Below are 13,558 nucleotides of genomic sequence, written 5' to 3'. Positions count from 1 at the left end.
GTAACACCCTCAACCCTGAATATGTGTGTGTGTGTGTGTGTGAGTGAGTGTGTGTGTTTGAAAGCATTCATTTTTCTTTATAAGAGAGCGAGCCTTCAAACACCTTTCCATCTTTGACACATCTTCAATACAAACCAGGTACTACATATAGCTTTGGTTTTGTTAGATCATTTCTCTTTAAAGCAAGGCACTTAATTGATTATTTCAGGTGTGACTGTCAGGATCAAAGTTTGACTTTTCCGACGAACCAGGATGGACAGAGAATCACTGGCCTTCACGGCTTCAATCACATCGGTGGTGGTGGTGACAGGTTGCCCGTTTATGCTGACAATTACATCGTGGTCTCTCAACCCCGAGCTGGAAGAGGGGGTGAAAAGGACCATCAAACTATGAGTTCTACTTATCTCACAGCACTACTGTTTTGCTAGCATTAAACATGCCGATCAGGAAACCAGAAATCGCCTCCATCCTTCCAAATATGAGAGCTGTTCTAAGATACGCTGTAAAATCACCTGAAGGGCAACATCCTTTCTAAAATTAATATTATACCAGAATATTATACCAGTGTAAGAGGTTTACTCCTCCCATCTGTTGGATTTGGTTTGGAATAGAGAGTTTAGCTTTTCATTTCTATTAATCCCTGACTGCTGTTAACCTCAGGCGCATTCTCAGTCTTACCAGCAAACCTGAAAAGCCCAAGCGATCTATTTTCCCCGGAGTTACACTCTGCTCAGTTTGATGTAGACGGCGCACTCGCTAGCCCTGTCTTCACCCACACTTTATGGAACTGGAGAGAATACTGAGGTGCGCCGTAGAAGCTGCTTCCAGTAAGTCAAAAACCAGTCTCCAAAGTCTAAATATTTAAGACACTGGTTTTAGGCTCCTTTGCCTCCAAGTTGTGATTGTATTCAGTCTCCAGCATATTTGCTTCACGTGCAATATATACCTTAGAAACAAAAACCAGCTCCAAAAACAAAACACTGCAATAAATATATAGCCTTGCTGATGATTTGTCTTAAAGCCAAAAACAGGCTGAAGTGGGGAGGGGTTAGCTCAGTGGTACAAGGCATACTTAGCATGCCCAGTCCTGGCTTCAGTCCCCAGGACCCCAGTGTAAATCAGTCAATCAATCAAATTACCTCCTCCCTGCCAAAAAAAAATAGGCTGAAAGTAAAATTAAATGATTTCAGGAAACACCATTTAAGAGAAGTGGGAAACCCAGGGAAGAGTGATTAATGTGGGAAGATTACCAAGATACGTGTGGCTTATTTTAAAAAAAAGAAGAAGAAAAATGTAAAGCAAGAGGATGTGGAGAAGTTTGAGGGTAGAGCTAAAAATAGGAAAAGCCTTTAGAACAAGGACAGCTCAGGAGGATGACAGGCACAGAGCACCAAGAAAGAACTTAATGCGTAGTAGTTCTGTGAAGAGAAAAACCTGCAGATTGTTAGGGCAACTATGCACCAAGTATGAAGAAGTGAGGCTCAGGCAGGATTAAAAAAAAAAAAAACAAACAAACACCTCACCAGGACCCCCACGTCGTACGAGGCTAAAGCAGAATTTGATCCTGGGTCTTTCAGACTTGAAAACTCATCTTCGATGCCAGTCACTCGGCCTCTCAGAAACAAGAAGGGCAGCCACGGCAATGGGCTAATTGCTACAGAAGCCAGGCTGGTTCCGCATGCCCGCCCTCTGACTTCCTGTGTAACACTCAGGGTAATTAACCTCTCTGGAGCACAGCTGCTTCCTCCATAAATTAACACCTGTACCCGCCCCAAACTCCTGGAGGGGCTCAAACAAGTGTGCAGAACACTTAAAGTGGTGCCTGACATAGTGGTTGACAAACGCCAGCTGTTATTACTGTAATTATTACCATTATTATTAGAGAGACGTCAGAACCATTTCCGGTTTATCAGCGACTTCAAGCAAGCAGTACCTCCCACATTTTCATGGGCATTCAGATTGCCCCGAAGATCTTATTTAAAAAGCAGACTTCTGATTCAGTGGTGCATCTGTAATTCTGCATTTCTAAACAGCTCCAGCTGATTCTACTGCTGCTGGTCTATGGACCACGTTTTGAGGAGCAAGGAGTTGGAGAGCTGAAAGAAATAGCTCTGGCCTTGAACCAGAAGTTAAAAATAAGTGTGTGTATGTGTGTTGCCCTGGGGGTGGGGGTGGCGGGGAACCAAGAAAGTCTAGAAAAGCCTGTGACCAGCCAAATTTAGTAACAGGTTTCCTAACACTTAGCTACTCTGCACCGTTCGTGTCCTGTGACTTCTTCCCCCTGCTAAAAGGGTGGCCATAATCTAAGCAGATTAGTGGGCTCTTGAAAAACAAAAACGGTGAGAGAGAGAGATCGAAGATGTACAAGAGAGGCCCAGGAGGATAACTGCAGGACAGGCCACCTCTTCCCTCAGTAGTTACGATAAATGTCTCAGAATGCCTCTAGCTTCACTTTATTTACTTTTATTTACTTGTTTGTCTGTTTATTGTTGGCCTCTGTCATCCCGAATTCAAAGCCAAAAGTGTCTTAAAGTCCCTAAAATATATTCTTAAGCTTCTAACCCACTGGATTCTTCTGATTCTTAATAACTAACGTAGCAAAAGAATAGACTTGGGAATTCCTGGCAAAATTAATATAAACTTCTGTTGTAACCTCATAGCATGAATTCTCGGGTTGCAGAGAACCATCCCCTTCCAAAAAAAAAAAACCTTACAAGCACATGTCTAAATCAGCACTGTCCAAGAGAAATGTCAGGCAAGCCACATACAATTTTACATTTTCTGATAGGCATGTTTAAAAAAAATTTTTTTTTTAATTTTTAGGGAGGAGGAGGGTGTAGCTCAAGTAGTAGAGCCCATGCTTAGCATGCAGGAGGTCCTGGGTTCAATCCCCAGTACGTCCTCTAAAAATAAATAAGTAAATAAACCTAATTACCTCCCCCCAAAAATTACAGTTTTTAAAGATTTTTAAAAGTTTTAAACAGATGAAATTAATGTTAATAATATATCTTATTTAACTACATACAAAATATCATTTTAACATGTAATCATAATCCTTAACAGATAGTTGATACTCTGTTGTAAGTCTTTGAAGTCCCCCAGAAATAGCACACACCCATCTGCTGCTCTACAATGGTAACGTCTTACACAATGCAGTTATTAAAGTGAAATGCAGTCTTCCCCAAGCAAAAAAAAAAAAAGTGGGAAAATATTTTGCATTGCTTCTGGGTTTGTTTTTTTAATTTAAATAAACTCAAATAAAATTTAAAATGCAGTTCCTCAGTCACACATGCCACACCTCAAGGGTTCCACAGCCATGGGGGAGGTGGGGGGACACTGCAAATCCAGATGCAACACACGTTTAGCATGGGACACAGCTGGTGAGGACGGAGGAGGTTGGGCAAAGGCCTGAGGCCCTCTTACCTTTCAGCCGCGGTTCCTTGAATCACCTCATACACAAAAACCCCAGAGCTCACATCAGGGAAGTCGGGATCGTGCCTTTTCATGTCCTGAAGCAGGCTAAGGAGAGTGAGCAGAGGCTTCCCATGAGGTCAGGACACCATCAGGCACGCTCGAGGCTCACACCCAGGGGATGAGGCTTCCTTCCCTCCGGCTGCTCACAATCTTTCTTCCCTGACTGATTCTCTAAAGCCAAGACCCGCTGGGCGTGATAAAGCACAGACAGCCGCAGTGAAAGAAAGCCCTGGAAAGTCCAGTGGATGCGGGTACAGGCAGAGGCAGACACCCACCCTGGACTCCTACGGTCACATGAGGAGCCAGCAGTAGCCAAAGGCTCTAACTTCCCCGCCAAGACTCTACCTACAGCTTTGGCTTCAGAAAAACACCCCAGACGTTTGCAAACCAGTGCTTACTTCATGGTAAGGGGCAGCATTCGCAGACCCAGGTATTTCTTCTGTGAAAGAGCCTTTCCTGGAAAGAAAAGTTATAATGCGTCCCTAACGACAAGACTTCTTTCCTTTTGGCAGAGTTTAAAAGACACCTAAGTCACAGAATATCCTTACTAGGATAGCTGCCCTTTCAAGACAAACGTGCCTCGGAGAACCTTTGCCTTCCTCCCACCTACCTCCCACCTCCAGCCCATCGCTTCCCCTTCCACAATAGTTCAACTCAAATATTTCCGGGTTTGGGGCTTGGTCCCCCCGTATTGCTGCCTGGACCACTGTGACAAGAGCTGAGTAACAGTGACTCCGTTTTCTACAGACCTCAAAGGAGTGTCCCCACCACGATGGAGCATCCATCCTTGGAGGGCTCCTAGGAAGCACAGGAGGGGAAGAAAAAGTCCTAACCCCCCTTACCTTTCAGCTGGCGCTCGTGGAATTCCTCCAAGAACTGTCGGATGCGATCGGAGGGAATAGCAAAGGAGATGCCCGCTGTCACCTTCAGGGTGTTTATGCCGATCACCTCACCATCCTGACAAGGCAGGTGACATCACTCAGCTGCCCAGTTGGGCAGATGAAACAAGCAGAGGCCAGCAAACCACATCACTTAGGATAGAGCAACGGCTGTCCTCTTAGGGGATGGACAGTGTGACAGGTCATCAGAGGGGACATACACGTGTGCAAATTCCTGCTGAGGAATCTGGTGCTTATTCTCGAGCTCCCATTTTTTTTCCCCCTTGGCCAAATTACACTGATATTCAAAGTGAACCAGACTTCATATTTTGACACAGATATGAGGACAAGGAGTACTTGCCTTTTTGTTCCTTAAATGAAACTAAAAATAAACAGGGAAAAGGCAAAAAAACTGTGGACTTTCAGCAACACTTCAGTGAAACTATTCAGAAGATTGAGCAAATTGAACTTAGGAACAGAGCTGTAAAAGCTAAAGCTATGATGTGGTAAATACTTTCCTTTTTGTGCATTTCACCATCCTTTAGCTCAGTAACGGAAAGGACAGAAAAGAGACTAGGAATCACATTAAAACACAGATTATCATTCGGTAGGTCTGGAGTGTGGCTGAAATTCTGCAGTTCATCCCCGCTCTTGTAAATTCATTATCTACTGGAGACGGCAGACACAAATAACACATGCAATGTTAGGAGTAAAAAGCGCTCGGTAATTCACACACAATTCATCCTCCGACAAGCAAGAGTAATATGTAAAGAGGCACCAAAAGCAATCAGATCACAGAGACTCAGAAAGTGTGATCACAGACTGCGGGTCAAACAGCACTGCCCCCTCACATGTATTCCAGCAACCAGAAACCTTGGCAGTTTCACTAAGGATGCTGAAGAAAATTTAAGAATTAAATGCACTACACAGTAAGGGATTCTTGTGGCTTTTCTGACATCTCTAAGCAGGTTAACACAAAATTCACATTTGGGGATGAGGGTTAGTTCCTCATACGCAGCAACAAGGGGTCTTGAAGGAGATACCTTACATAATACACGTGTCATTTGACATAAATTTGGGTTGCGAACGCAGGACTTTTGTTAAGTAGCCAATGTAAACAAAGCATGTTGAAGAGGTAAGGAGACTGTAAAGACACCCCGGTGCCCTCAGTTGGATGAGCTCACACGCCAGGATGACAAATCCTTTGTAGATCTTAAATTTTTCCTAACCCTTTCCTTAAGACGCAATCATAGAAAAACATTGTTCCACAAATCTCTATGCAAGAGCGACATCCTAGTCTGCATCAGGGAATCTGTCGAGTCTTTGAAAGTTAGGAAGAGGCATGGAGCAGCAAGGAAAGGGGCCACTTACCAAGTTCACCAGGGGCCCCCCCGAATTCCCGTGCTGAAGAGAGAATTTGAAAAAGGTGTCAGTCCTTTTCTGATAGTTCCTAAAGAGGTTTACCAAAAGCAGCCTGCCCTAGCGAGCTCCTAGTCCCCCAGGGCAGGGAAAGCTATGCCCCCTCATCATAAATGCTGAAGTCGGTGCAGGTGAAGGACAACAGCAGGAGGACCACCACCTCCTACAGCAGTGGTGACCTCAGTGACAGACCCTGAGAGGCCACCCAGTATCATGGATGCCCAGTATCACATCAAACAGGCTGAGCTCTAACAGCGTGCCATCCCGTCCCTCTTGTGGGGATAAAACTGAACTCTGGACATGCCCGAAAGGCCAAAAGGAAAAGGAGGCACCCTGAAGTGTTCCTCTCACTGCACTGCCAGTGTCTTAGGAGCTGAGGATGGTCCACCCCTGTGACTTACATTAATTATGGCGTCCGTCTGGATATAGTCCATGTCGGAATCCCTCAGCCCCAGCTCTTTGCCCCCTCGCTGGGTAGTGCTGACAATTCCCACGGTCACTGTGTTCTGCAGAGAAAACGGGCTGCCCAAGGCCACCACGAACTCGCCAGCTCGCAGGTCAGATGACCTTCCCAGCAGCAATACAGGAAGGTCCGTCTGCACATGCACAAGGAGGGACGGGGACAACAAAGAGGTGAAGAACAAATCAAGAATGGAATCAATCAGTGTTTGTGTACCACACACATGTGACACAGTCTCCAACCTTTTGAAACTTATAACCCAAGAATCACCACCCCCCAACATAGGTTCTACAACTGACCGAGGCCTCTTCCTTAAATTCCAACTACCTCTGAACTCTCCCTTGTTGAGATGCTGGAGACCATCTCTAAAATCTAAAATCATCGCCTGCAGAAATCACTGTAAGTAAACTGCCCACGAAGTGACTGATGAACATAAACTGACATCCGCAACTTACTTAGCACCATTCCAGCTCAAAAATTTACAAAGATAACAAGCCACAGGCAGAAATGTCACCCAAAGCAGCACATCTCTTTAATGCAAACACGAATCACCTGGGGACCTTACTAAAGACCCTGATTCAGTAGACCTGTGTGGGGTCTGAGATTCTGCATTTCTGAAAAATTCTCAGATGATGTCAGTGCTGCCGGAAGTGGGGGGTGGGAGGGTAGACCATTGTGTATAGCAAGAAACTCAAAGCATTCCTTAGCAGTTTTGAATCCATTTCAAGCACTCCCGCTGTTCTAAGACAAGCAGAGAAGTAAGTTTCCCAGCAGCAGTATCTGTGGAAGAACGAGGCGAAGGAGAAAAAAAGACTGCTGGGTAGTTAATAGAAATCGTTAGGGATATACAGACAGACAGGATGGAAGAAAATAAACGAGAAGACATGAAGAACAAAAAGAAAGGAAACTATGGGGAAAAAAGGCATATACCAGGGAGAAAAGATGTGCGGTGGGGGTGGGGAAGAAAATATGAGCAAATTGATGAAAACCCCCAAATATGCAGACTTTTGATTTGGCCCTCGCAGACTCACGTCTGGCTCAATCTTAATGAGAGCGAGATCCAATTTATGGTCAATGTCCTTGACGGTGGCTTCATACTGGACCCCGCTCTGGAGCTCCACCTGGATCCGCTGCCGGTTGGTGAGGACGTGGGCATTGGTAACAATGAGCCCATCCTCAGACACTATGAACCCAGAGCCACTGGATGCAGGAATATCCTCGCCAGTGAGAGGTGACCTGTCTCGGCAAGACAGCAGCATAAGCAGAGGGTGGGAAAATCCGGGCTTCCACCGTGGTCCGGAAGCATGGGACCCTCACATTTATTAAACATAACTGCCACCACAGTTTTCTCAGACATTTCCCTTTTCCCTGTCTGTTTTCATTCTCCCCATGTGTAACTGGACTCTGCCTCTTCCGGGCTCTGGCCGTCTCTTGTGAACACGACTGAGAGCTGATTCCAACTCTCCTGTTCCAAGGATGCTCCCTTCTTGAGAGCTGGTCAAAGCATCAGCCCTCTGCTTCAACGAGGACTGACCTAATCATAATACTGGGGGCAAAAGTGGAGCGAGTGCCACATTATCCAACACCCAGGCAGGGAGGGAGTCAAGGAAGTCTGCTTCCAGCTTAGGTTCCGCTACTAACTGGCTTTGTGACATAGGACAAATTACTCCTGCTGTCTGGGTCTGGGATTCCTTCCTTGCAAAGGAGAGGGCCAGGCAAAATCACCATCAAGATGCCTTCTAGCTCTTAAATCTGTGGGAGATGAGAGAGAGGGGTAGCCCAGACTGGGAAGTCAGAATCCCTGTGCCTCTGCTCTTCGGCTAAACGAGCCAGTTTATTCAACCTCTTTGAGTCGCTTGGTTTCCTCTCCGCGGTTTTTACGAGTAAATGACGCTTGGAGAGCACGGAGGCTCAGGGAAACAATTAACCCTCGGGAACTGAGGTCCTCCTCCAATCTCCTTTACCTGCGGAACAGCTGCAAGTGCACCACAGACGGCGCCACCTTCTCCACCACCGCCGCGACGAAGTTGTACTTGCTCCTGAGCCAGCCTGCGCTTCTGGTCCCTGTGAAGAGATGCTCCATTCTTGGGGCGGGGGACCCTCGCTGCCTGACCGCATCCGGGCGTCATCTCTCAAATCTCTCGGCCCCTCTCCTCCCTCTCCGTCACCTTCCCTTCCCTTCCTCTCTTGGGTCTCCCCCTATGTATTCACTGCGGTCCCATGAGGATACGCCTTGAAGGAACTAGACCTCCCATCCTGGGTGGAAAAAATTTTTTAAAGGTAAGACTGCAAACAGCTTTGGGGAGGAAATTGGGGAGCAACCACGTGGGAACCGGTAACGAGACACCTAAGAGGGAAGAAAATCGGGAGCAAGGAGGCGTTGAGTCCCTCTGGCGATGGAGCGGGGGAGAGCCCGCGGCGAAGGCGGCTGGTGAAGGAAGTGCAAAGAGGGCGCCGAGGGCGCGCGGCCCTCCGCTCACCTGGGTCCCCGCACTCCCCCTTCTGCACCGGCACGGCCGGGGGCGCGCCACGGAGGCGCGCGGCGCGGTTCTGGGCGCGGAGCGCGCACAGGCTGGGGTAGGTGCGCCCGTCGCTGCCGCACACGGCCGCCCCCGCCGCCCGGCAGCCGCAGGTGCCCAGCCCGCCGCCGCCGCCGCCGCCGCCGCCGCCGAGGAGCCGGGGCGCGGATGGCGCGCGGCACTGCAGCCCCAGGGCGCAGGGCCGGACGAGCGCCCCGCCGCAGTCCTCGCCCTCGGCCGCCGGGCAGACGCGGCAGCATCCGCAGCGGTCGAGCATCGGCGTCGTCCCCGCCGAGCAAGGGGGCAGCTGGGGGCAGCGCATCGGCTCGCAGACTGCGGGGCAGGACGGCGGGGGCCTGGCCCTCCAGGCCTGCACCCCGGGCACGGGCACAGGCCCCGGGGGCAGCAGCAGCCAGAGCAGGAGGGAGGGACCGAGCCCCGCGGGCCGCAGCGGCGGTCTGCTCATCCTGTTCCCTTCCCTCTTCCCTCCCACTTTCCCAATGACTTTCCCCTGGGCCCGCAGCTGCTCTAAGAAGGGCAACGCTTTCTGCGGACTGGGCTGCCGCCTCCGCCAGCCCCCCGACTTTAAGGGGCAGAACCTGGCAGCCCTCTCCGCACACCCCCGTCCATCTCCTCCTCCACCCGCCCCAAGCGATGAAGACCCGTCCCCGGCCCAGCAGGGACCTGCCTGCTGAAATACATTAAAACCAATAACGGGGACAGACTGACAAGACACATCACCCACCCACGGACGGAAGGTCAGAGCTGGGAAAACACACACCACATTTCAGTATCTCACATGGTTTTATTACAAAACAAGCAACAAAACAGTTTTAGAAAATTACTTTTTGCTACATACCAATTAGGAGACCACGTAAAATGAGAAGCGTAACAGTTTCCATGCACTCAGCTCAGAGCCTACGGGGAGTGCATTTCACAGCTGAAACACACTGGTTCAAAACAGAGTCATGCCACACCCTCAGAAGCAACCGGGGAAGGGGTCAAACAGTAGAGGTTTGGGCCAAATGTCTGCTTTATTCAGATTTTTCCTAGCATGAGTGGCTGTCATTCACTAGCGCAGGCATAACAGAGAAAGAGAAATGGAGTAAGAGAAAAAAAGATTTAAAAAACCTGCTCATTTCTGACATGTTCAAAGTTTATAAAACAAAGCTGATTTGGGAAACCCAGTTTCCAAAATGCTGCTACCCCAATTTGTCTGTTTATCTGGTTAACAGTGAAAATAAACATACCAGGTGCCACTGCTCTCCACTACTGAATCTGCTACCTTATTGGATCTTTTTAGCCCGTATCTGAGCCCAGTTAGGTTTGGGTCAAAAAGAAAAAGGGAAAAAAAAAAAGTTCTGCTTCAAGTGAACTATGAAGTTGGATTCTTTCTCACGGGAGCTCAGCATTTTACTCAGAAACAGATTTGAAATTCTCATATTTTGACCTGACTCACTTTGCTCGGTGGACACCTTAGTACAATTATGTCGTCTCACTGAATGCAAAAGGACAAACCATGTTCACCAGCCATCAGCTGACCGCGAACAGGCAAATCCTTAACTTTCAAGAACGGTGGACAATAATCGTTCAGCTATGGGGAGACACACGAAATACTGTTACACACAGTGGGTCAAGACCAAGTCCAATGTCTTATGAAAACGGCACAACTCAGAGAATGTTTTTACTCCACAAAGAAAATGCAGTATATTTTTTGGTTCTTTTTTTTTTTTTTTGAACACAGATTTATGCCCAAGCCTATGCACTTAACTTACTAACCAATATTGCGTCCCCACCCTGTTCTTTCCATTTGGTTCCATTTTACACATTTAAAACCAGAGGCTCTAGCGGTATAGGCGCCATCTTTGGCTCACACAGGTAGTTACATTAAAAGGTGGTGATATGAAATTAACCAGAGGTAAGAAATACGGACACAAAAAGGAATTCAATTTCAGAATTCAGATTCAGATTTCGGAAGGAGAATGTCTTTCCTTGAAGATAATTATATTTATCCAGTGTTGGAACTACATTAACAATGTCCTAACTTGGAATTCCCAAATATTTGCCAACTAGAGTCCTTGTTTGCCTTCTACCACAATAATACAATCTGGATTTATAAGTATGTTTAATTTGGTACATTCTCAAAATAGACCTTACTGAATAAGAAACAGATCAGCTTACTATAATGGCCAATTGATTTAGCAATGGTAATCCAGCAGTTTACTTAAAAGAGAGAGAAATGGATAGGTTTTCACAACTTAAGCATCAAGAGATGACATCTCTCCATGAGTTAGGGACTGTTTTAAGAGATCTCAAAAGTTCCTAATTTACTTTTGGTAGTTCCGTATCACTGACCTAGCCAAAGAATTTTCTCAAGTAAAATTTGAAGATGAAACTAGAGACAAAACAGTTTTAAGAACTGGGAATGGCTTCTTGAAATCAGACCACTTGAAGTATATTGTCTCCCTGACCACTCAGATAAATAATCCCCAAACCACGGATTTCTGAGGATAAAAGTATACAAGAGGCTGCAGAAAACAGAAAAAGAGAGAGATTGATCAGTTGACCAATCGATCCAGGGCAGATTTCCTTTTTTGTATCAATGTTGACACCAGGACCACTCAGCCAAACAACTTAAATGAAGGTTTCAGCAGCGCAGTCAAGAAAAGTCCTCAACCTGACACAGACTTCAAGGAGACTCCAGTGCCTGAAAGACACAGAGGATTTCCCACCAGCCAGTAAGGATTTTCTAATCACATGTTTTTGCCCCTGCATGAGATTTGGGCATAAGCAGGGGAAAGGACTGACTGAGGTAAAAATGCTTCTCCTGATCTCCTCCTCTAGTCACTAATTTTTAATGTAAAGACAAAAGTGAATGATCTAGCTGATAAAAAGTTACAGACAGAAGTGAGTTAAGCTCCCTCCCTTCAGGGAACCCCTTCAGGTTCACCACCTAAGCCGGATGGACAGATTCTCCCAGGGACCCTGGAAATATAGAAGACTCCCTTGTCAAACAGAAGAATGTAGCTCCTAAGATGTGGCATGGGAAATACAATCTATGTTCTTCTCTCCGGGAAGTCTCTAGGCAGCAAAGCACAGCCTCTAAATCAATGTTTCTATGCACATTTCTATTTTATTAAAAATATAAATATCTCTCGAGATTATCTTTGTTATCTGTTCGCTGTTAAGTACAGGGGACCTCATCAGATGACAGGTGTGATCACGCAAGTACACAAGGCATCATTCAAAGGGCAACACAAAGCATGGGAAGAAAGCACACCTGGCAGGGTACACACCACACACCACTGAAAATTAGACTTCCATCGGCCCCTTAAAGAAGGGCTGTGAGGCACAGAGTCAAGGTCATCCGTCTTTGCTAACACGGACCTTTTCTTCTATCTGGAAAACATGGATCAAAACATTTGAGCTGGGTGAACTATAATCCATCTCTTCCCAGCACCGGCTGTAAAGTGACTCTCACATTCTAGAACAGAGATCTGATCTGTCACAGGAGTGAATTATCACACATTCATCAACCCTCTCCATGTTCCAAGTAACCCGGTTATCAAGGGTACTGTCCATTCTGTTCTCAACATTGAATGCTGATTTCACGCATCCTTGGGGCCTGACACAGAAGCCGGGTGGGCAGGTCTGTCTCTCACATCGACAGTATTTAGGGTCAGAGAACGTCCAGAAGAGTAGAGAGTCATTTCCAAAACTGGCTGATGCGCTGAGGTGGAATCATTCCCCGTACCTTACAAGAGGTCCCTAGGTCTTCCCCTACGGAGGTCCCCTGGGGGGATCAGCCCTGGTCAACATTCTGAGGGACCCCCCCCCGAGCCCCCAGATTTTAACACCTCCCCTCAGAATGTGTCCCTGTGGAGCTGGAGCCTGGGTCTGCCCCCTCCTCCCCCCTCCTCCCCCCCTCCCATCAGCTGCACTAGTCTCCACCCTGCTCTTCACAGTCAAACTTCAGCCAATAAACAGGAAATAGGATAAAACCAGATGACCGGCCTTAAGATTCTGTGCCTGGCTTGGAAACAAAGGGATAAGACTAAGACAGGGAAATAAAACTTGGTTGGGGATGAGATTGGACTTCCAACCTCCTCTCACCAGGAAGACCTTGGAATAGTCAAGTAAGAGGCACCCCGCTCTCCACTGGGCATACCTACAGGCCTAACCTAGTGACTTTCCCCAAATTAAATACACTGCATTGATATACATATTTTTTTAAGCCAGCTGGGAGGGCCCCTCCCACAGAGCTCCCTAGGGATTCGAGCAGGTGGAGAAGCTACACCGTGGCCCCTTGTCTGAGCTGCCCCCCCCACCAACCCTCCCTGGGCACCACGCCTCATCACACGTCAGAGGTCCGTATGCTCGCATCATCCAGGCTGAACACAAACGGCTTCTCCTTGGGGTGCTGGGGCTCCGATCTGTGCCTCATCCGGGAGCTGGGCGACACCCCAGCAGTGCCGCTCTCCCCGGGGCGAGGCGTGAACAAAGAGTCCTCGAGAGTCTCTTCGGCGGGAAGCAGCTTTTCCCCAGCCCGGGGGACAGGCGTCCACGGCTGCCAGGACGAGGCCACGGAGGGGGCTTTGCAGAGGGCCCTTCTCTCCTCCACAGGGGGCCGCCCTCTGCACAAGGCAGAGTTGGGCCCCCCTGCAAGGCTGGAGCCTCCAGAGCGGGTCAAAGAAATGGACCTAGAAAAGGACATTTCCTACACAAATAAAGGAGGAGGGAAAGGACAACATGAGCTTTCCTGATGTTTATACCAAAGCCCCAGGAAGGGCTGCCCCACCCAGCATCAC

General features: G+C 47.8%; 2 protein-coding genes across 5 annotated transcripts in view; both read right to left on the bottom strand.

Moving 5' to 3' along the window:
* Positions 1–101: 101 nt before the first annotated feature.
* Positions 102–9,383, bottom strand: HTRA4 (HtrA serine peptidase 4). The gene is made up of 9 exons (XM_010958055.3): positions 8,712–9,383; positions 8,196–8,295; positions 7,263–7,467; positions 6,173–6,367; positions 5,724–5,756; positions 4,317–4,431; positions 3,873–3,930; positions 3,424–3,519; positions 102–357 (listed from the first exon to the last, which is right to left on the bottom strand). Exons 1-9 carry the CDS (start codon positions 9,214–9,216, stop codon positions 192–194), a joined length of 1,473 nt encoding a protein of 490 aa, XP_010956357.3. The 5' UTR covers positions 9,217–9,383; the 3' UTR covers positions 102–191.
* A 152-nt stretch (positions 9,384–9,535) lies between these two features.
* The window catches only part of PLEKHA2 (pleckstrin homology domain containing A2), a 51,996-nt gene continuing 47,973 nt past the window's right edge, over positions 9,536–13,558 (bottom strand). For all 4 annotated transcript variants that reach the window (XM_074353495.1, XM_074353493.1, XM_074353494.1 and 1 more), the window contains one exon: positions 9,536–13,467. In XM_074353495.1, coding sequence (XP_074209596.1) covers positions 13,105–13,467 — 363 coding nt within the window. In that variant the 3' untranslated portion in view covers positions 9,536–13,104. The remainder of the gene's footprint in view (positions 13,468–13,558) is intronic.

This window comes from Camelus bactrianus, chromosome 26, assembly GCF_048773025.1.
Source record: "Camelus bactrianus isolate YW-2024 breed Bactrian camel chromosome 26, ASM4877302v1, whole genome shotgun sequence".
NCBI lineage: Eukaryota > Metazoa > Chordata > Mammalia > Artiodactyla > Camelidae > Camelus > Camelus bactrianus.
Note: the sequence above shows the minus strand (reverse complement) of the source record. Positions and strands in the feature narration are given on the sequence as shown.

Bases quoted from the DNA above. Each gene is read 5' to 3' on its own strand.
- HTRA4 (XM_010958055.3), bottom strand. From the start codon at position 9,216: ATGAGCAGACCGCCGCTGCGGCCCGCGGGGCTCGGTCCCTCCCTCCTG. The intron at 8,296-8,711 runs GTGAGCGGAGGG...ATCTCTTCACAG, and splicing joins GGGGGAGTGCGGGGACCCAG to GGACCAGAAGCGCAGGCTGG. The intron at 6,368-7,262 runs GTGAGTCTGCGA...GTGCATGTGCAG, and splicing joins TCATTAAGATTGAGCCAGAC to ACGGACCTTCCTGTATTGCT.